At 40.9% G+C, this 20,629-nt stretch overlaps 1 protein-coding gene across 1 annotated transcript in view; it reads left to right on the forward strand.

Annotated features, from left to right (window-relative positions):
* Fyttd1 (forty-two-three domain containing 1) overlaps positions 1 to 18,531 on the forward strand; it is a 59,415-nt gene extending 40,884 nt beyond the window's left edge. Inside the window, exons 6-9 of the mRNA XM_004671715.2 lie at positions 416 to 477; positions 4,430 to 4,504; positions 9,502 to 9,628; positions 15,334 to 18,531. Coding sequence (XP_004671772.1) covers positions 416 to 477; positions 4,430 to 4,504; positions 9,502 to 9,628; positions 15,334 to 15,432 — 363 coding nt within the window. The 3' untranslated portion in view covers positions 15,433 to 18,531. The remainder of the gene's footprint in view (positions 1 to 415; positions 478 to 4,429; positions 4,505 to 9,501; positions 9,629 to 15,333) is intronic.
* Positions 18,532 to 20,629: the final 2,098 nt, after the last annotated feature.

The raw sequence follows: 20,629 nt of genomic DNA on the forward strand, positions 1-20,629 counted from the left end.
TAAGTTTTAGGTGGACATTAAGTTAGTTCTTATAAACATACATTAACACACTTTTTTTTGTTGTTGTTTCCTGGCTTTTCTTGCCCTCAGTAGCATCTTGTAAGAATTCAATACACTATTTACTAATAAACTTTTGTTTGCCATTTATTCAAATCCAGGAATCCCAACAGAGTAGGTGGGTTTCCCCCCCCCCCCCCCCCAGTGATCCTCCTACTCCTGCCTGGGATTAAAGGTGTGTGCCACCATGCCAGGCTCCAACAGAGTACTTTTGCCAGAATAGTTTTGGCTCTTTTCCTGCATTCATGCACATACTGCTCTGGGTTACAAAGTTGCAATGCATGATTAGCTGATTGAATTTAAATCCTCTGCATTCTATTAGATCTGCTGGGTTTTTTGTTTGTTTGTTTTTCACTAGGTTCAAGCCCAGTTGAACTCAGAACAGCTGCTGGATGATGTGGTAGCAAAGAGAACTCGTCAGTAAGTTTTAATTTGCCTTTTCCAAATGTCATTTCTAAATGGATGAAATTGGAAATAATTATACTAAGTGAGGTATCCTAAGTCCAGAAAAAAAAAAATCACATGTTCTCTCTCATATGCAGATCCTAACTTAGCATGTAACTAGGGGGTGTGAGAGTGCATGTAGGTTGTGATTTGCCACTAGAGGGAAATGAGGTGACGTGGGTGGGCGAGACTGAAGGAAACAAAGTGTGAAAGCAGAAAGGAGGCTATGATGAAGACAGGGACAAGGGGGCCACGGAAACACCATCATGAAACTAATTCTTTGAATGTTAATAAAGATAGTTTTTAAGCCAGGAATGGTGGCACACGCCTTTGATTCCAGCACTTGGGAGGCAGAAGTATGAGGATCATCATGAGTTCAAAGCCATCCTGAGACTACATTGTGAATTCCAGGTCAAACTGGGCTAGAGTGAGACCCTACCTTGACCCCCCCCCAAAAAAAGAAACTAATGAAACTTAAAATAAAACTAAGGCTGGAATAGATAAGTCTTAGAGCTTCCTCTCCCCACCAGGTAGGGTCTTGCTGTAGCCCAGGCTGACCTGGAATTCACTAGGGAGTCTCAGGGTGGCCTTGAACTCATGGTGATCCTTCTACGAAGCTCTGCCTCCCCAGTGTTGGGATTAAAGGCATGCACCACCATGCCCGGCCTTTTTTATTTATTTATTTATTTATTTATTTAATTTGAGAGCGACAGACACAGAGAGAAAGACAGATAGAGGGAGAGAGAGAGAATGGGCGCGCCAGGGCTTCCATCCTCTGCAAATGAACTCCAGACGCATGCGCCCCCTTGTGCATCTGGCTAACGTGGGACCTGGGGAACCAAGCCTCGAACCGGGGTCCTTAGGCTTCACAGGCATGCGCTTAACCGCTAAGCCATCTCTCCAGCCCCCCCTTTTTTTTTAATGAGAGTAAGAGAATTGTCACCTACGTAGGGCCTCCAGCTGCTGCAGTTGAACTCATGTGCCACCTTATGTGCATGTGTGGCCTTGTGCCCCTGCCCTTGGGATTATAAGGGCACGTGCCATCCATGTACAGCTTTAGAGCTTCTTTTCTCTCCTCAAATCCTTATTTTTTATTTTTTTTATGAGAGAGATAAAGAGCATTCATATGCGACCAGGGCTTCCGGCCACTGCATTCAAACTCCAGGCACGTGCCCCATCTTGTGCACATACGTGACCATGTTTGCTTGCATCACCTTGTGCATCTGGCTTATGTGGAATCTGGAGAGTTAAATATGAGTCTTAAGGCAGGCAAAATTCTTTTTTTTTTTTTTTTAATATACGGAACACGTATTTATTTTCGAACAGTTTCTTTGGGTCAGAAGCATGGGCCCAGCTTAGCCTGGTTCTCCACAGGGCCTCGAACAGTAATCAGGATGCCAGCCAGAGCTGTCATCTCACTTGAGGAGTTGAATGCCAAGCTCACTCGGCCATCAATGTCTGGCTTCAGTTCTCCACAGCTGTTGGGCTGATGGTGACAGTGACGGTGACAGTTCTTTGCTGGGCAGGGCTGATGGTGACCCTGGGCTTCATGCTTGGGGACCTCTCCAGTTCATTTCATCACACACGAGAAGAGGGATGAGGAAGAGAGAGAGGACAAGAGGGAGGTGAAGGTCTGTAACCATCACTGTTTAGGCAGGCAAAATTCTTAACCGCTATAAGCCATTTCTCCAGCCCTCAAAGCCTTTTTGTGGATGTACTGCACCCCAAACCAAGACCGCACATGGTTTTATAAGTGCTGTCACTGAGCTTGTCTCTAGTCCCTCAATGTATTTTGAGTGCTCATATTTCAGTGTTATAACAGTTTCAGTGCCTAGGAATTTACCTTTTTTTCCTATTTATTTCATCTACTGGATCAATTCCTTACTCTAGTCCAAATGTCATGGTAAGAACAATACAGCATGATCATGAACAGTCAGTATTAGGAAAGGAAGCTGAGCCTGACATTGCCATTTTCCTTCAAAACAGGGAACAAAGCAATGGCAACCATAAGGAAGAAAACAATAGCATATTTGCTTATTCAGTAAAGGGGTTGAGATACAATGAAAGTAAAATAATAATACAGTCTTCAAAATTTTTAGAAGTAGATAGGAAGAGGTCTGGGGAGGTGACTCGGTGGCTGAAGGTGCTTGCTTGCAAAGCCTTTCAGGCAGGGTTCAGTCCCACACTTCCCACCCAGTCAGACACAAAAAGTGATATCTGGCTTTCACTTGCAATGGCAGGAGACCCTGGCACACCCATACATATACACATACATGTAAATAAACTTTTTATATTTTTATTTTTGGCAAGAGAGTTAGGGTCTTGGCCAGGCCAACCTAGAATTTACTATGTAATCTCAGGGTGGCTTAGAACTCAAGGCAATCCTCCTACTTTGCCTCTCGAGTGCTGAGATTAAAGGCATGAACCTCCCTGCCTGACTAATGAATTTAAAAAAAAATTCTGGGAAATCATCAAAATTTACCAACAATAAAAAACAGGGAAATTGGTGAATAATGTGATGAGCTTGGTCATCTTAGGAAGATTTTTCTACATAAACATCTGGTTTAGATTAACTGGAAGCAAGCAGTAAAAACAGGAAAGGTCAGAGATGATATCCCTAGGGAGTGGAACTGTTAAGAAGACTGAGGTTTCATTAGAAGCCCTTCTGTATTCATTTGCAAGCAGAGTGGAATAGAGAGAAGAGAGAGAGAGAATGGGTGTACTAGGGCCTCCAGCTGCTACAAACTCCCAATGCATGCATCACTGTGTATCTGGCTTTACATGGGTACTGGAGAACCCAGGTCCTTAGGCTGTGAAGGCAAGTGCCTTACCCGTTGAGCCATGTCTCTAGCCCCTGAATGTTATTTTAATTTATTTATGAGAGAGAGAGAATGGACATGCCAGGGTCTCCTTGGTTGTTAGGCTTCCCAGGCAAGCACATATAACCACTAATCCATCTTTCCAGCCTTAATTTGTTTTTTCTTTTTATTCAAGGTAGGGTCTCCCTGTAGCCCAGGCTGACCTGGAATTCACGTATTCTCAGGCTGGACTCAAACTCACAGTGATCCTCTTACCTCTGCCTCCCAAGTACTGGGATTGAAAACATGCACCAAACCTGAGGTGTTATTGTTATTATTATTTTGTTGTTGTTAAATGTTTCAAGGTAAGGTTTGACTGTAGTCCATGCTGACCTGGAATTCACTATGTAGTCTCAGGGTGGCCTTTAACTTTAACGATAATCTTCCTACCTCTGCCTCCTGGGTGCCGGGATTAAAGGTGTGCACGCCACCATGCCAAGCTCAGAAAAGCATGCACCACCACACCTGATGTCTTATTTTTGAGTGCATATATTTATCGCCGTGAAAAAAATACTTAATACAGCTGAGAAGATAGCTCAGTCAGGAAAGTGCTTTCTGTACAAGCATGAGTACCTGAGTTTGATCCCCAGAACTCACATAGTAAAATGCCAGGCATGGTGATATGTACTTGTAGTCCCAGCACTTGGGAGAAGCAGACAAATAGATCTCTTGGGGTCACTGGCGAGTCAGCAAATTCTCTCTCAAAAACAGTGGAACAGTCTTTTAAGGCCAGACGTGGTGGCACACACCTTTAATCCCAGCATTTGGGAAGCAGAGATAGAATTGTAGTGAGTTTGGGACCACCCTGAGACTGCATAGTGAATTCCAGGTCAGCCTGGGCTAGATGATCCTACCTCAAAAAAAACAAAACAAAACAAAAAAAGGCTAGTAATAAAATATGTAATACAGGTTCATTTACACTATGAAAACCTGGCTCAGTCCCCAGTACATGCATGTGTGCATTTATGGATGTGTACACCCATACATACAAAGAATATGTGTGGGATATGCTTACTGTAGGGCTTAAAAGTTTTCATTTAAAGAATTTTTCATTTCTTTATTGACACTAGATGGCGGACTTCTACCACAAATGGAGGGATTTTGACTGTATCCATTGATAATCCTGGAGCAGTACAGTGCCCAATGTAAGTCTTTATTTTTGCAAAATTTGTAACCTCTTAGCATAGGAGATAAAAGTGTATTGGATTTGTGCTCTGAGTATGATGTCTAAGTCAGCATAAAATGAGATGTAAAGGTAATACTCATGACACAAATTGGAATGGCTGAGGTGTTTGTGGTGACCCAGGACTATAATCCATGTATTTAGGAGGCTAAGGCAAGAGGATTGCCATGAGTTCAATGCCATTCTGAGATACATAGTGAGTTCCAGGCAAGCTTGGGCTACAGAGTGAGAGCCTGTCTCAAACAAAAAGAAAACAAAAAATAATTATAAATAGCATGTGATCCTCTTACCTTTGCCTCCCTAGTGCTGGGATTAAAGGCATGTGCTACCACTCCCAGCGCTGTGTTGGTTTTTTTTGAGGTAGGGTCTTCAGCCCAGACTGACCGGAAATTCACTATGTAGTCTCTGAGTGTCCTTGTACCTCTGCCTCCCGAGTGCTGGGATCAAAAGCATGCACTACCACGCCTGGCTTCCACCCATTCTTTTTGTTTAACTTTCTTCTTTTTTTCTATTTTGGTTTATCAAGGTAGGATCTCAATCTAGACCAGGCTGACCTCAAACTCACAGTGATCCCCCTACCTCTGCCTCCCTAGTGCTTTGATTAAAGGTATGCAACACCATACCCAGCTGAAGTCCACTGTCTCTTGCTGATTTTGGAGCTTACCATGTTTGTTTGTTTGTGAACTCAGGCAGTTTTTAAGTTTCTGCTTCCCATTTGACTGGGCTTCCAAATACATGTGGTTATATCCAGGTGTTTATGTGGATCCTGGGAATTAAACTTTTAACAGTTTTTCAGGCCCTTTGAGGCCCTCATGCTTGTGCAGGAAGTGATTTTTTAAATTTTAATTTATTTATTTGAGAGAAAGAGGTACAGAGAGAGAGAGAGTATGGGCACACTAGGGCCTTTGGCCACTGCATATGAGCTTCAGACTCATTCACCACCTTATGCATCTGGTGTACATGGATCCTAGGGAATTGAACCTGGGTTCTTAGGCTTTGCAGGTGAGTGCAGTAACTGCTAAGTCATCTCTCCAGCCCAGGAAGTGTTCTTTTTTTTTTTTTTTTTTTTTTAAACGCATTTGTATTTCTTTTTTTTTCCCCAAGATTTATTTTTACTTATTTTTATTTTAGGGAGAAAGAGACAGAGAATGAGAGAGAATGGGCACACCAGGGCCTCTAGCCACTGCACACGAACTCCAGATGCATGTGTCACCATGTGCATCTGGCTAACATGGGACCTGGAGAATCAAACCTGGGTCCTTAGGCTTTGCAGGCATGCACCTTAACTGCTAAGCCATCTTTCCAGCCCTATTTTTATTTGTTTATTTGTGACAGACACAGAAATAGAGGGATAGAGAGTGAGAATGGGCACACCAGGGCTTTGAGCCACTCCAAACGAGCTCCAGAAATAGGTGCCATAATGTGTATCTGGCTGGGACCTGTAGGATAGAACCTGGGTCCTCAGGCATTACAGACATGCTCCTTAATGGCTATGCCATCTCTCCAGCTCCCAGGAAGTGCTCTTAACTGCCTTTTGGCAGAGGGGGTTCGAGACAGGTTTTCGAGCCCATGTTGACCTGGAACTCATGTAATTCTCCTGCTTCATCTTTTCAAGCAGTGGCATTAAAGGATATGTGCCTTAACCTTTAAGCCATCTCTCCAGACCCGCCTGGTTTTTTTTTTTTCCTGTTTTTAATTTTTTTTTTCAAGGTAGGGTCTCACTCTAGCCCAGGCTGATCTGGAATTCACTATGGAGTCTCAGGGTGGCCTTGAACTCATGGCATTCCTACTTCTGCCTCCCTAATGCTGGAATTAAAGGCGTGCGCCAACACACCGAGCTATTTTATTTTTTTATTGACAACTTCCATAATTGTAAACAATGTCCCATGGTAATTCCCTTCCTCCCCTCATTTTCTCCTTTGAAACTCCACTCTCTCATATCCCCCTCCCCTCAATCAGTCTCTTTCTTATTTTGATGTCATGGTCTTTTCTTCGTATTATGATGGTCTTGTTTTGCACTTGTTTCTTAGTGATGGAGTCTTGCTATGTAACATATACTGGCCTTGAACTTAGGATTCTCTTGTCACAGTATCTTGAGTGCTGAAATAATAGGCATACACCACCATGCTTGGCTCTTGTATATTTTTGGTTTTAACATTTTCTCTATAGATAGCAAATTATTGTATTTTCCATGGGGGGGGGGGAATGTATGTGTTGAGGCCTGTTGTTGACATTGTCTTTTTAATTGTTCTACCCCCTTTTATTTTAGTGCCAGTGATTGTGCAGATATGAACACACATGACTGCCAGAGGTCATTGTTTGATTTCCCCCTCTGTTGCTTTCCCTTTGTTGAGACAGCATCTTTCACTGAATCCCGAGCTCACTCATGCAGCTAGTTTGCCCTGGGATTTGTCTGTTTCTTCTTCCTGAGGGTTGGAATCACAGGTGTGTACCACCACACTTGGCACACTCGCTCATCTCTCCAATTCCTCTATGCTTTTGCCTTGGCCTGACTGAGATGGGAGAGATCCACCTTATTTTTGAGATAAAATCTTTTTCTAAACCTGTATTTTACTAAATGGGCTAACTTAACTAGCCCTCCTCCTCAGCACTGGGATTACCCGTGAGTGTTATATGTGTGCTCAAGATTCAAATTTAGTTTCCCGTTGCTTGTAATGCAAACAGTTTACATACTAAGTCATTTCCAAGTTTCATTTGCATGCTTTTTGATGTACTTATTTATTTATTTTTTTTGAGGTAGAATCTCTCTCTTGCCCAGGCTGACCTGGAATTCACTATGTAGTCTCAGGCTGGCCTTGAATTTACAGAGATCCTTCTACCTCTGCCTCCTGGGAGCTGGGATTAAACATGCATCACCATGCCCAGCATTTTTTGATGTATTTAAATGAGATGACGCACTATTTCCTACATCCAACCTGATGTATTTTGGATGCCTTCACTTTTTCAGACCTTCTCTTTAAAGAGTACGTAGTATATATTTTCTTATCAGAATGAACTTAACGTAGTTAATCATTTCTTTATAAACTTTCTATGTTTAGGAGTTTCTATTCAATTTGGCTCTCTTAATAAAATTAAAATGAAAGCTGGGTGTAGTGACACATGCCTTTAATTCCAGTACTCAGCAGGTAGAGGTGGGGGATTGCTGTGACTTCAAGGCCTATTTGAGACTCCATAGTGAATTTCAGGCCTGATAGAGGCCCTGGTAGGCCCATTTTGTTTCTCTCTATCTGGTTTTCTCTCCCTCTCTCCCTCCCTCCCTCCTTCCCTTCCTCTCTCCCTCTCTCAAATACATACATACACACATACATAAATAAATAAAAATGTTTTGTTTTCTTTTTTTTAAAGAAATATTTGGGATTGGGGGATGGCTCAGAAAAAAAGACTCCTGCAAAGCCTGCTGCCTGTATTTTGATTCTCCAGAACTCACATACAGTCAGATTCATGAAATGGCACATGCATCAGAAGTTTGCAACAATACATGATAATTTATATTTATTTATTTGACAGAGAAGGAGAGAGAATGAGAATGGGCATGCCAGGGCCTCCAACCACTGCAAACTCACTCTAGACATGTGCACCCCCTTGTGCATCTGGCTAACATAGGTCCTGGGGAATTGAACCAGGGTCCTTTGGCTTTTCAGACAAATGCCTTAACTGCTAAGCCATCTCTCCAGCCCAATATATGATTTTTTTTATAAAAGAAATAGTCTTTGGCTGGGTGTGGTGGCACATGCCTTTAATCCTAGCACTCAGGAGGCAGAGGTAGGAGAATCGCCACAAGTTCAAGGCCACCCTGAGACTACATAGTGAATTCCAGCTCAGCCTGAGCTACAGTGAGACCTTACTTCAACTCCCCCCACAAAAAAAAAAAAAAAAAAAATAGTCCTTGAGGGCTGGAGGATTGTTCAGTGTTAAGGTGCTTGCCCATAAAGCCTAATATTGCAAGTTTGAATCCCCAGTACCTATGTAAAAGATGCACAAAGTGACACATGCATCTGAACTTCATTTATAGCCCTGTTGCACCTATTCTCTTCCTCCCTCTCTCCCTTGAGTGGTGGGCACACACCTTTAATTTCAGCACTTAGTAGGCAGAGGTAGGAAGATTGCTGTGAGTTTGAGGCTAGCCCGAGACTACACAATGAATTCCAGGTCAGTCTGGGCCAGAGTGAGACCCTGCCTCGAAAAACCAACAAATAGATATTTTTTTCTATAAGTATTTATAAATTTTATTCTATAGTAAGTCAAAAGGCTGATACTTTTCTTTTGAAAGCATGATGAAGTAGCTCTAATATATTTGAACATGTATACATGTCAGGAAATTTTTTTTTTTCTTTTGGTTTTTTGAGGTAGGCTCTCACTGTGGTCCAGGCTGACCTGGAATTAACCTCTTCATCTCATGGTAGCCTTGAACTCATGGTGATCCTCCTACCTCTGCCTCCTGAGTGCTGGGATTAAAGGCGTGCGCCACCACACATGACTACATGTCAAGAAATTTTATTTTCATTTTATTTATTTATTTATTTATTTTTGGTTTTCCGAGGTAGGGTCTCACTCTAGGTCAGGCTGACCTGGAATTCACTCTGTAGTCTCAGGGTGGCCTTGAACTCATGGTGATCCTCCTACCTCTGACTCCCAAGTGCTGGGATTAAAGGCGTATGCCACCATGCCTGGCTCTATTTTTTTTTTTTTTTTTTGAGAGAAAGAGAGAATGAGTGTGCTAGAGCCTCCAGCCACTGCAAATGAACTCCCAGACGCATGCACTGCCTTGTGGATCTGCCTTACGTGGGTCCTGGGGAATCGAACCAAGGTCCTTAGGCTCTGCAGGCAAACACCTTAACTGCTAAGCCATCTCTCCAGCCCCCACATCAAGAAATTTTAAGTATGGTTTATCTTTCTGTTCTGTTGTTAAACTAAGTTAATTTTTATTTTTCCTAATAGAACTCAGAAACCACGATTAACTCGTACAGCTGTACCACCATTCTTGACCAAACGAGAGCAGTCTGATGTAAAGAAAGTTCCTAAAGGTGTCCCTCTACAATTTGACATAAACAGTGTTGGAAAACAGGTAAAACCAATAGCAGCAAGGTTTTCTTTATTTCTTTGGACTACTTACTGACAGTATTTCCTTAACAAAAAAATTATTGTTGGCCTGGATATAGATGGCTTAGCAATTAAGGCACTTGCATGTGAAGCATAAGGACCCAGGCCCAACTTCACAGAATCCATATAAGCCAGATGCCCTAGATGACACATGCACACAAGCTCACACATGAGTGTAATGTGGCTCACATGTCTGGAATTGGATTATAGTGGCTAGAGGGCCGACACATTAATTCTCTTTTTTGCTAAAAAAAAAATTGGGCTGGACAGATGGCTTAGTGGTTAAAGTGCTTGCCTGTGAAGCCTAAGGACCTTGGTTCAAGGCTCGATTCCCCAGGACCCACGTTAGCCAGATGCACAAGGAGGCACACATGTCTGGAGTTTGTTTGCAGTGGCTGGAGGCCCTGGTGCGCCCATTCTCTCTCTTTGCCTCTCTGTCTGTTGCTCTCAAATAAATAAATAAAAATAAACAAAAAAAATTAAAAAAAAATTGTTAGCCAGGCGTGATGGTGCACACCTTCCATCCTAGCACTTGGGAGACACAAGTAGAAGGTTTGCAGTGAGTTTGAGGCTACCCTAAGACTACATAGTGTATTCCAGGTCAGCCTGGACGTGAACAAGACCCTACCTTGAACCCCCCCCCCCACAAGACCTCTGTGTGTGTGTGTGTGTGTGTGTGTGTGTATGTAGTTGTGTAGCAAATTAAACAGGCAGTCCAACGCCCCCCTCCCCAAAGCCTAGGCAGCTAGTAATCTTCTGTCCTTTAAGGATTGCCTGTTATGATATTTCATATAAATTGGATCATTTATGATCTTTGTTGCTGGTTGCTTTTTGTAAAAGTTTTGGGCTGCCTAGATGAGGCACTTGATTGCAAAGCATAGGGGATTGGGTTCTATTTCCCAGTACCCACATAAAGCCAGATGCACATTGTGGTGCATGCATCTGGAATTTGTTTGCAGTGGCCAGAAGACCTGGTCTTCTCTCTCTCCCTTCTCTCTCTCCCTTCTCTCTCTTTTTTTAAATTTATTTTTATTTATGTTGAGAGCGACAGAAAGAGGCAGATAGATGGAGAGAGGTAGAGGGAATGGGTGCAACAGGGCTTTAGCCACTGCAAAATAAACTCCAGATGTGAGCGCCCCCTTGTGCATCTGGCTAACGTGGGTCCTGGGGAATCGACGAGCCTTGAACTGGGGTCCTTAGGCTTCACAGGCAAGCGCTTAATTGCTAAGCCATCTCTCCAGCCCTCCTTTCTCTCTCTCGTTGTAAATAAATAATAAGTTTTTGGCTGCTATGAATAATGCTTATTTGAGCATTTTTTTTGGAAGATTAAAAAATTTTTTTTGTTTATTTTTATTTATTTATGCGAGAGCGACAGACAGAGCAAGAGGCAGAGAAAGAGAGAGAGAGAATGGGCAGGCCAGGGTTTTCATCCCCTGGAAATGAACTCCAAATGCATGCGCCCCCTTGTGCATCTGGCAAACGTGGGTCCTGGGGAATCAAGCCTTGAACCAGGATCCTTAGGCTTCACAGGCAAGTGCTTAACTGCTAAGCCATCTCTCCAGCCAGAAACATTTTTATTTATTTCTTTGAGAGAGGGAAAGAGGCAGACAAAGGGATAGTGATTATGCATGTTGAGAGACCTCCTGCTGCTGCAGACGAACTCCAGACACATGCACCACTTTGTGTACCAGGCTTTACTGGGGAATCAAACGGGCTGTCAAGCTTGGAAGCAAGCACTTTTAACTGCTGAGCCCTCTCTCCAAAAAAAAATTTTTCTTTTTTCTCTCTTATTTGCAAGCAGAGAGACACATAGAGAGAAGCAGAGACTATGGCATGCCAGGACCTAGCCACTGCAAACGAACTCCAAATGTATATGCCAGTTTGTGCATCTGGCTTATGTGGGTACTGGGAAATTGAACCCAGGTTCTTGGGCTTTGCAGGCTAGTGCTTTAATTTCTGAGCCATCTCTATAGCCCCTATATATATATAAGTTTTAATGTAAGCATATATTTTTATTTGTTTGCAGTGAATACTAAAGAACATTTGGTAGATTTTGGCAAATTATATGGCTACTCCAGATTTTGCCTTTTAAGGAATTATCAAACTGTTTTCCAAAGAAATAGTTGTGTCTTTTTACATTCCCACATTTACATCCCCAGCATATATGAACTTTCTAAATTGCTCCATATTCTTGGGAACATTTGTTGTTATTTTTTTGGGGGGTGAGGTGGTTTCAAGGTAGGGTCTTACTCTAGCTCAGGCTGACCTGGAATTCACTATGTAGTCTCAGTGTGGCCTCAAACTCATGGTGATCCTCCTGAGTGCTGGGATTAAAGGCATGCGCCACCACACCCGGCTTATTATGTGTTTTTTTTCCAATTAATTTATCTTTTGCTAATAACTTTCATGATTGTAAACAATACAATACCATCCTATGAAGTCCCCACCCCCTCCATTTCTGTTCCCTTTATATCTTTGTGTGTGTGTGTGTGTGTGTGTGTGTGTGTGTGTGTGTGTGTGTGTGTGTTTTGTTTTCAAAGTAGGGTTTCACTCTAGTCCAGCCTGACCTAGAATCTGTAGTCTTAGGGTGGCCTCTAACTCATGGTGCTCCTCCTACCTTTGCCTCTCAAGGCTTTTATTTATTTATTTATTTTTTTTGAGGTGGCGTCTCACTCTAGCCCAGGCTGACCTGGACTTCACTATGTAGTCTCAGGGTGGCCTTCAGTACAAAGTGTTCTTTTTTTATTTTGTTTGGTTTTTCGAGGTAGGCTCTTACTCTTGTCCAGGCTGACCTGGAATTCACTTTGGAGTCTCAGGGTGGCCTGGAACTCACAGTGATCCTCCTACTTCTGCCTCCCAAGTGCTGGGATTAAAGGCGTGCTCCACCACGCCTGGCCCAAGTGTTTTTTTAAAAACATTTTTATTTATTTATTTGAGATAGATAAAGGGTCGTCAGGACCTCCAGCCACTGCAAACAAACTCCAGATGTGTGCACCCCCATGTGCATTTGGCTTATGTGGGTCCTGGGGAGTTGAACCTGGGTCTTTTGGCTTTGCAGGCAAGCACCTGAACCTCTTAAGCCATCTCTCCAGACTTTTGTTTTGTTTCTGATGTCGGGTCTTGGTCTAGCCCAGGCTGACTTGGACTTTACTATGTAGTTTAGCCTGGAACTCACAGTGAGAAATTCTCTTACCGCTGCCTCCCAAGGGTTGGGATTAAAATGTGCCACCATACTCACCTTATATTACCTGTTTTTATTATTACCATTCATGTAAGTTTAAGGTGTTAACTCATTGTAGTTTTTACCATCTGTAGTGTTTGTATTCTTTGATTTTGTTAAATTCATTTAAGTTTTTTAACTCAGTTATTAGATTTTTTTAGTATTTTCTATGTAAATAATCACTGCTCTCTAAATTTGTTTTCCTTATTTAAACCCTTTCTCTGTCTTGTTTTATTCTGATGACTAGCACCTCTATTATAAAAAGAAATGGTAAGCCTTATATGCTTTCCCTTTTCTAAAGCCCGAGGAAAAAACATTAAATGTTTCACCATTCATTCAGTGTAAGACTCTTAGCTTAGTTTACTATAATTTATTATAATAATTATAACTTATAATTTCCCTTTTTCAGATTGAGGGAGCAAGACCCTGTTGTATTAATTTGCTAAGAATTTTTTAAAAATATATTTTATTTATTTGACAGAGAAAGAGGTAGAGAGAATGGGTGAGCACTGCAGCCATTGCAAACGAACTCCAGATACATGTGCTCCCTTGTGCATCTGGCTAACATGTGTCCTGGGGAATTGAGCCCAGATCCTTTGGCTTTGCAGGCAAAGGCCTTAACTGCTAAGCCATCCCTTCAGCCCTTGCTAAGAAATTTTTATAATGAATAAATGTTGGGGCTCATCATATACTACTTTGGAAAGTAGTTAAAACAGTTTTGCAGAAATAGGATGCTGAAATTTAAAATTAGAAGTATGAAAATAATGGAGATATTGTTCAGTGGTCCTTATGCCAAGAAAAAGACAAATTTCATTTGCTTACTTTTATTTTGCCACTATCGTTACTTTGCTTTAAGTTATCTATAGGACATTCAAATATTCAAGAAAATTTATAACTCTTCAGTTTTTTCAAGGTAGGGACTTGCTCTAGGTGGAAGTCACTCTGTAGTCTCAAGGTGGCTTTGAACTCACAACCATCTTCCTACCTCTGCCTCCTGAGTGCTGGTATTAAATGTGTGTACCACCACACCTGGTTATAACAACTCTTTTATCAGAGGCATCATTAGAATTAGTGGTAGTGTGTGCAAAAACCAAAAACATTTTCGTAAGGGTATCTTGAGTATATGATTTAATTTTTTTTTCTTTTTTGATTTTAAAGTTTTTAAAGGGATTCAATAATTTTTTTTTACTGGCAACTTTCATAATTATCAACAATAAACCATGATAATTCTCCCCTCCCCCATTTTCCCCTTTGTAACTCCATTCTCCATCATATCTCCTCCCCCTCTCAATTAGTCTCTTTTGTTTTATTTTTATTTATTTATTTATTTATTTATTTATTTATTTATTTATTTATTTATTTATATTGGTTTTTCGAGGTAGGATCTCACTCTGGCTGAGGCTGACCTGGAATTCACTACGTAGTCTCAGGGTGGCCTCGAATTCACAGCAATCCTTCTGCCTCTGCTTCTTGAGTGCTGGAAATAAAGGTGTGTGCCACCACGCCTAGATCAGTCTTTTTTATTTTGATATCATCATCTTTTCCTCCTATTATAAGGGTCTTGTGTAGATAGTGCCCTACACTGGAAGAGTGCATTGTAAGCAGTCCTACCCTTCCTTTGGCTTGTACATTTTTTCTGCCACTTCTTTCTCAATGGTCCCTGAGCCTTGGAAGGTGTGATACAGATGTCTCAGTGGTGCGCATTCCTCTGTCACTTCTTATGAGCACTGTGGTGCCTTTTGAGTCATTCCAGAGATCAGTGACATCTGTAAAGAGAAGTTTTCCAAGATAAATCTTGCTCTCTAGCCCAGGATGACCTGGAATTCAGTATGTAGTCTCTGGGTAGCCTTTAACTCACAGTGCTCCTTCTACCTCTGCCCTCCCAAGTGCTGGGATTAAAGGCTTGTGCCACTACCTCTGGCTAATTATTTATTTGCAAACAGACAGAATGGGAGCACCATGCCTCTAGACTTTGCAAATGAAATCCAGATGCATGTGCCACTTTACGCCTCTGACTTTATGTGTGTGGGTACTTGACAATGTAGTTCAGGTCCTTAGGTTTTGTAGGCAAGCGCCTTAACTGCTTAGCCATCTCTCTAGCCTAAGTATATGATTTTATATAAGCATTATAGGATGTATTTTATATGGTCTGTAAAATAGGATATTTTTATATGGTATGTAATATAGACATTATAATGATTAGAAGATAGGATTCCTATAATGGTCTATCTATTTAAAATTTAATACTGTAAGCATTTTCAATACTGTACGCAACTCAGTACTGTAAATATCTAATTTTACCTATTCCATAATTTTTCTGGGGTCAATGAAATTATATAAATAACTCAGGGTATGTTAGCTGTTATTACTACATATTAATAATAATAAAATACATTTTAAACAATAAGGTTTTTCAAAGTCTAGTTACTAATTTTTCCTCCTTTTTATAGACAGGGATGACTTTGAATGAACGATTTGGGATACTCAAGGAACAAAGATCTACCCTCACATTCAACAAAGGAGGAAGCCGCTTTGTAACCGTGGGGTAGAGCCCATGTCAACAGAACTTTTAAATACTGACTGTTTGAAAAATTGAATTGCTTGAAGAGTTCATAACAGAATTTCAAGAAACTTCAAAATATTCACAAGGCTAAATAACTTTATTTTTGAAGGTTTTGGTTTCTTCTTCTTCTTTTTTTTTTTTTTTTGTAATGTATAAATAATACCCTGAAAGAATAACAGGGACTATCCCTTTCAGTTCTTAAGATTTCATGTTTGGCCCAAACAGAGTAGTTCTCTGTTGAGTTCTTTGGTTCCTCGTGCAGCAGAAGTAAGACAGAAAGATAGAAAATGATTATTTTTATGATAGTGATATTTAGAATAGTAACCTTTACCCACTTTTTATTTTAAGATTTTGCCATGGTAAATCTTAATTGTCAGAAATATGAGTAGGCCCCTTTGTTGTTGTCACTTGTCCATTAATAGTGTTGATGTAATAAATGCAACCGCCTTTTCTCCATTGAGATAGTTCAATACCTTTTTAAAAATATTCTCAGTTTTGGCTTTTAAGATTTATGGAAATAACTGGAACTTGGTCCATTTTTTCAGGTTGTATTAGCATAAACCCCAGAGTTGTAAATATTTAATGCTGAACTTTTAGCAAGGACTTTGAGTCAAAAATGTTGTTTCAAGACTTTAAATGCATATTTACAAAGTTATTTGATAGGACCTTGATGAAGAAGGTCTGATAAAAGAATCTGAAAGTTTTGTGTTTAATAAATGAAGACAACATGAAAGGAAATAGCAAGTTGAAAGACTGAAAGCAGGTGAATAACTTCAAATCCCAGATCATAGTTACATTCTTTGGATTTAAGGTAGACCTGAGCCTAGTTGCTACAAATTCTATAAATGGTGTTTATTAGAATTACAGTTTTTAAAGTAGATTGAGTCCCTTGGATATTTTGTTACTAAATTTAATAGCCATAAAGTCCTACACTTCATATTCAAAAAGTTAAAATTTACAAGCTTTTCATCTTGAAAAATTAAGCAATTTATAGTTCCTAAAATAAAAATACTTGTATATGTTAAAAAAATACAAAATTATATTGGAGTTACATTGTAATCTCATACTTTTCACTTTATATTCTGTACAATACAAAGTTGAAGCATTTAAGGAGAGAGAAGTTTTTTTTGTCTTACTCTTGAGGGTTGAGAAGAATTAGTCTAATGTGCCAAGAGTCCTCAGATATTTGTATACCATAAGTGGACAGTAAAATGCCAATGTTCAACAAGATATTCCAGCTGGCAGTTAACAAATTGGGTCATTTTGAAACTTGACCTTTTGGTTTTTCATAATTTTCAAACTTCTGAGTAGATGGTGAAGTATGTTTAGTGTTGGCTTCTCTTATAAAACAGAAACAAAGCATTATGCCTTCATGTATTCTAGGCTTCACTGTTTCTCATGTTCCTTGAGCTTCTTAATGGTTTGTGCTGGCCATGTAAAGTTACTGGTAACAGTTCCATGCTTATACCAAAGAATTAAATCTGATTCTTCATATCTGATATTTTGGCAGTACTTCTACTTGACAAAGGATTTTTGGAAGCCAATCACAGAATTTGAAAATAAACAAATTTCTACATAACTATGATGCTTTCATAGAGGCCCAAGAACTTGTTCTAAAAACATGTTTGCTAATACAAATATTTATATTTGGTCAGGAATAAAAAAATTGAGGGTGGTTTAGACTTAATGGTATTTTAAGCAAAGAAAAAGCAACTGAGCACGAGTTTGCTATCTTTAGAACAGTTTATGCAAATATGGTATAAAGATCTTACTTTAATATTATTTTAAATATTGAGAGGTATTAATGCCATCTTTTTTGGAAAACCATTAAATTGCTCTAAATGTTGGCAATAAGTTTATCAAAGGGTTGTCTTTGGTGTATTAAACATTTGCTCTTCATGCATCTTTAATTTTCTTTCAAAGTCAATTTTGCCTTTGAGTGCTTACATGTTGTATATAAACACAGCAATATACTTCGTTGCAGGAAATTTTCCTTTCTTGGAATGTGGTTGTAGTCATCCTTGTTCAGTTCCTGAATTTTGTTTTCTTTTTAAACAGGATGCAATTTATAATTTCCTTTGCATCAAGGTGTATGCAAAACATTGATGCAGTGCATCACAAAATGAAAGTTTGTATTTAATGAGGAGGTGCTTTACACTGTACTTTTTGGTGTTTTTTGGTAAAGGTACATTTAGATCTGAAGCTGTTCATTTTTAACAAATAACATGTAACAGGTTCCACATGAGTTATTCTTAGCTACAGATGTTGAGCTATGGTTTTTAAATTGTTCTGTTAACAAAGAATTTTGTAATCGTTTATATTTATGGTGTTTAGGAATTGAAAACGTACCTATCAACTAAATTGGGTAAATCAACCTATACTCTTCTATTGGTATTCTTTTAATGGTCTTTGGCCATTTTATTCATAACTTCACCATGAGGAATCCAGGTGATCCTCCTGTCTCTGCCTCCCGAGTGCTGGTATTAAAGGTGCGTGCCACCACACCCAGCTAAAAATATATATTTTTTAATGATACTAAAGGGGCTGGAGAGATGGCTCAGTGGTCCAGGCAGTTGCTTATCAACCTTGGTTCAATTCTCCAGTACCCACATAAAGCTAGAAGCACACAGTGGCATGTACAGGAGGCACTGGCACTCACTCTCTCCCCACTCCTCAGAACTCACATAAACCAGATTACATGGTGGCACGAATTCATGCCTGGTACTAAAAACACAAGTCAAAAGCCCGTGGCTGGCTAGTCAGATGTGGCAGCATATATCTTTAATCTAAGCATTCAGGGACAAAAGGAGGATCACTGTGAGTTCAAGGCCAGCCTGGGGAAGAGTGAGAATCTACCTTGAGAAAAAAATGAGCTAATGTCTGGGAAGGTCATAGGCCCTGGGAGGGAAGCTACTGTTGTTTGGCTAAATGGATATGTTGTATACATCAAATATTTACTTCTGTATAAACTCACCTTTAGTCAGAGGTGTTTTTTTTTTTTTCTCTCTTGCCCCTAGTGGTGACTACTAGGGAAGCTCAAATCTCATCAAGGTGCTTGGAATAAATGACTGTGCTCAGTGCTAAATGAGATCTCTATATTACCTTTTCTCAGGCTCAGGGAACATTGTGGAAGAGATAGCAGAAAGAATGTAAAAGCCATAGGATGGGAAGGTGTGCTATGAAATGCTGTCTGTTGCATTCCTATTGAAATGCCATTATATGCACAAGACTTGCTGCCCAACTGGATCCAGCAACATTCCATCATGGTTGGTGGAGAGGGCAGCCTCCCCACCCCACAAAAAAAAAAAATCAAGGTAGAAGGACTAGTTGGAAAGGAGCCAGTGGAAAGTGGCTGGGGGACTTACTATCAACATACTAATTATATATGTGTATGAAAAATGCCAATAAAAAGCTCTTAAAGCCGGTTGTGGTGGCAAGGTAGGGACTCATTCTAGCCCACACTAACCTGGAATTCATTATGTAGTCTCAGGGTGGCCTCAAACTCACAGTGATCTGCCTACCTCTGCCTCCGCAGTGCTGGGATTAAAGGCGTGCGCCACCACACACTGCAACGTTTTTAATCCCAATATTGAGAAGCAGAGGTAGGAGAATTGCTATGAGTTCAAGGCCACCCTGAGCATACACAGTTAATTCCAGGTCAGCCTGGATTAGAGTGAGACCCCTACCTCAAAAAAACAAAAATAGGGCTGGAGAGATGGCTTAGCGGTTAAGTGCTTGCCTGTGAAGCCTAAGGACCCCGGTTCGAGGCTCGGTTCCCCAGGTCCCACGTTAGCCAGATGCACAAGGGGGCGCACGCGTCTGGAGTTCGTTTGCAGTGGCTGGAAGCCCTGGTGCGCCCATTCTCTCTCTCTCCCTCAATCTGTTTTTCTCTCTGTGTCTGTCACTCTCAAATTTAAAAAAAAAATTTAAAAAAAATCCACAAAAAAACAAAAATAATAACAAATAATAAAGAATTTTGTCTGGCCAGACACACAGGGTGACCCATGTGCACAAGGTGGCACAAGCATCTGGAGTTTGATTACAGTGGCTTGAGTCCCTGGTGTGCCAATTGTCTGTCTCATTAAAGAAAAAAAACAAACCTAGAACAGGATTTTATTGAATGATTTCAGGCAAAAAATAAAAATAAAAAAGGAAAACTGGGACAAAAGACAGTAATATTTGTCACAAGTACTTGGTATTGTCATTTTCAGAGGGGAAAGAAATTAGGACATTCAAAGAAATTTCAGATGCATGAGCCACTTTGAGCAACTGGCTTTATGTGTGTACTAGGGAATTGAACCTGGGCTGTCAGGCATTGCAAACAAGCACCTTTAACTGCTGAGACATCTCTCCAACGCTTGAGTGTCATTTTTTCAATCAAAAAAAGCAGGGCTGAAGAGATGGCTTAGCGGTTAAGTGCTTGCCTGTGAAGCCTAAGGATCCCTTTTCGAGGCTCTATTCCCCAGGACCCACATTAGCCAGATGCACGAGGGGGCTCATGCATCTGGAGTTCGTTTGCAGTGGCTGGAGGCCCTTGTGCGCCCTTTCTCCGCCCCCCTTTTCTCTGTCACTCTTAAATAAATGCCCAAGGTAGCAAATTGTCTTTTCTCTTTCAAACAAATTCATATATTTTAAAAAACAATTAGGTAATCTGATCCGGGCGTGGTGGCGCACACCTTTAATTCCAGCACTCAGGAGGTAGAGGTAGGAGGATCACCGTGAGTTCAAGACCACCCAGTCTACATAGTGAATTCCAGGTCAGTCTGAGCTAGAGTGAGACCCTCCCTTGGGGGGGGGGGGAGAAAACTGAAGCCTAAACGACTCTTTTCCTCAAGTACTAATAGTGCATCCACACATCTTAGTTTAGTTCATGTGGAGGAGGTGAAATGGACAAACTGAGAAACGCTTTAGGTCCTACGTTAGCCCAGGGTCCTCTTGCTGCCCAGGTTTCTGACGGCAGCGGTATTTAGGCTCCATAATGCTTCATCTAACCCCCTACCACTGAGGGAGGAAGGCAGGGAAGCTTCTTTGAGAGTAGTTACTGATATTTTACGAACGCTGCTGGGAGCCCAGCGCAGGGGCTGCAGCAGATCTCCTTTTGGTTGCTCTTGGAAACCTCGCCGTGGGCGGGGCCGGCCCGCAGCCCCCCCCTCGCCCCGCCCACCCGGCGGCCCCGACGCGCC

The sequence above is a fragment of the Jaculus jaculus genome, chromosome 4, assembly GCF_020740685.1.
Source record: "Jaculus jaculus isolate mJacJac1 chromosome 4, mJacJac1.mat.Y.cur, whole genome shotgun sequence".
Taxonomy (NCBI): Eukaryota; Metazoa; Chordata; class Mammalia; order Rodentia; family Dipodidae; genus Jaculus; species Jaculus jaculus.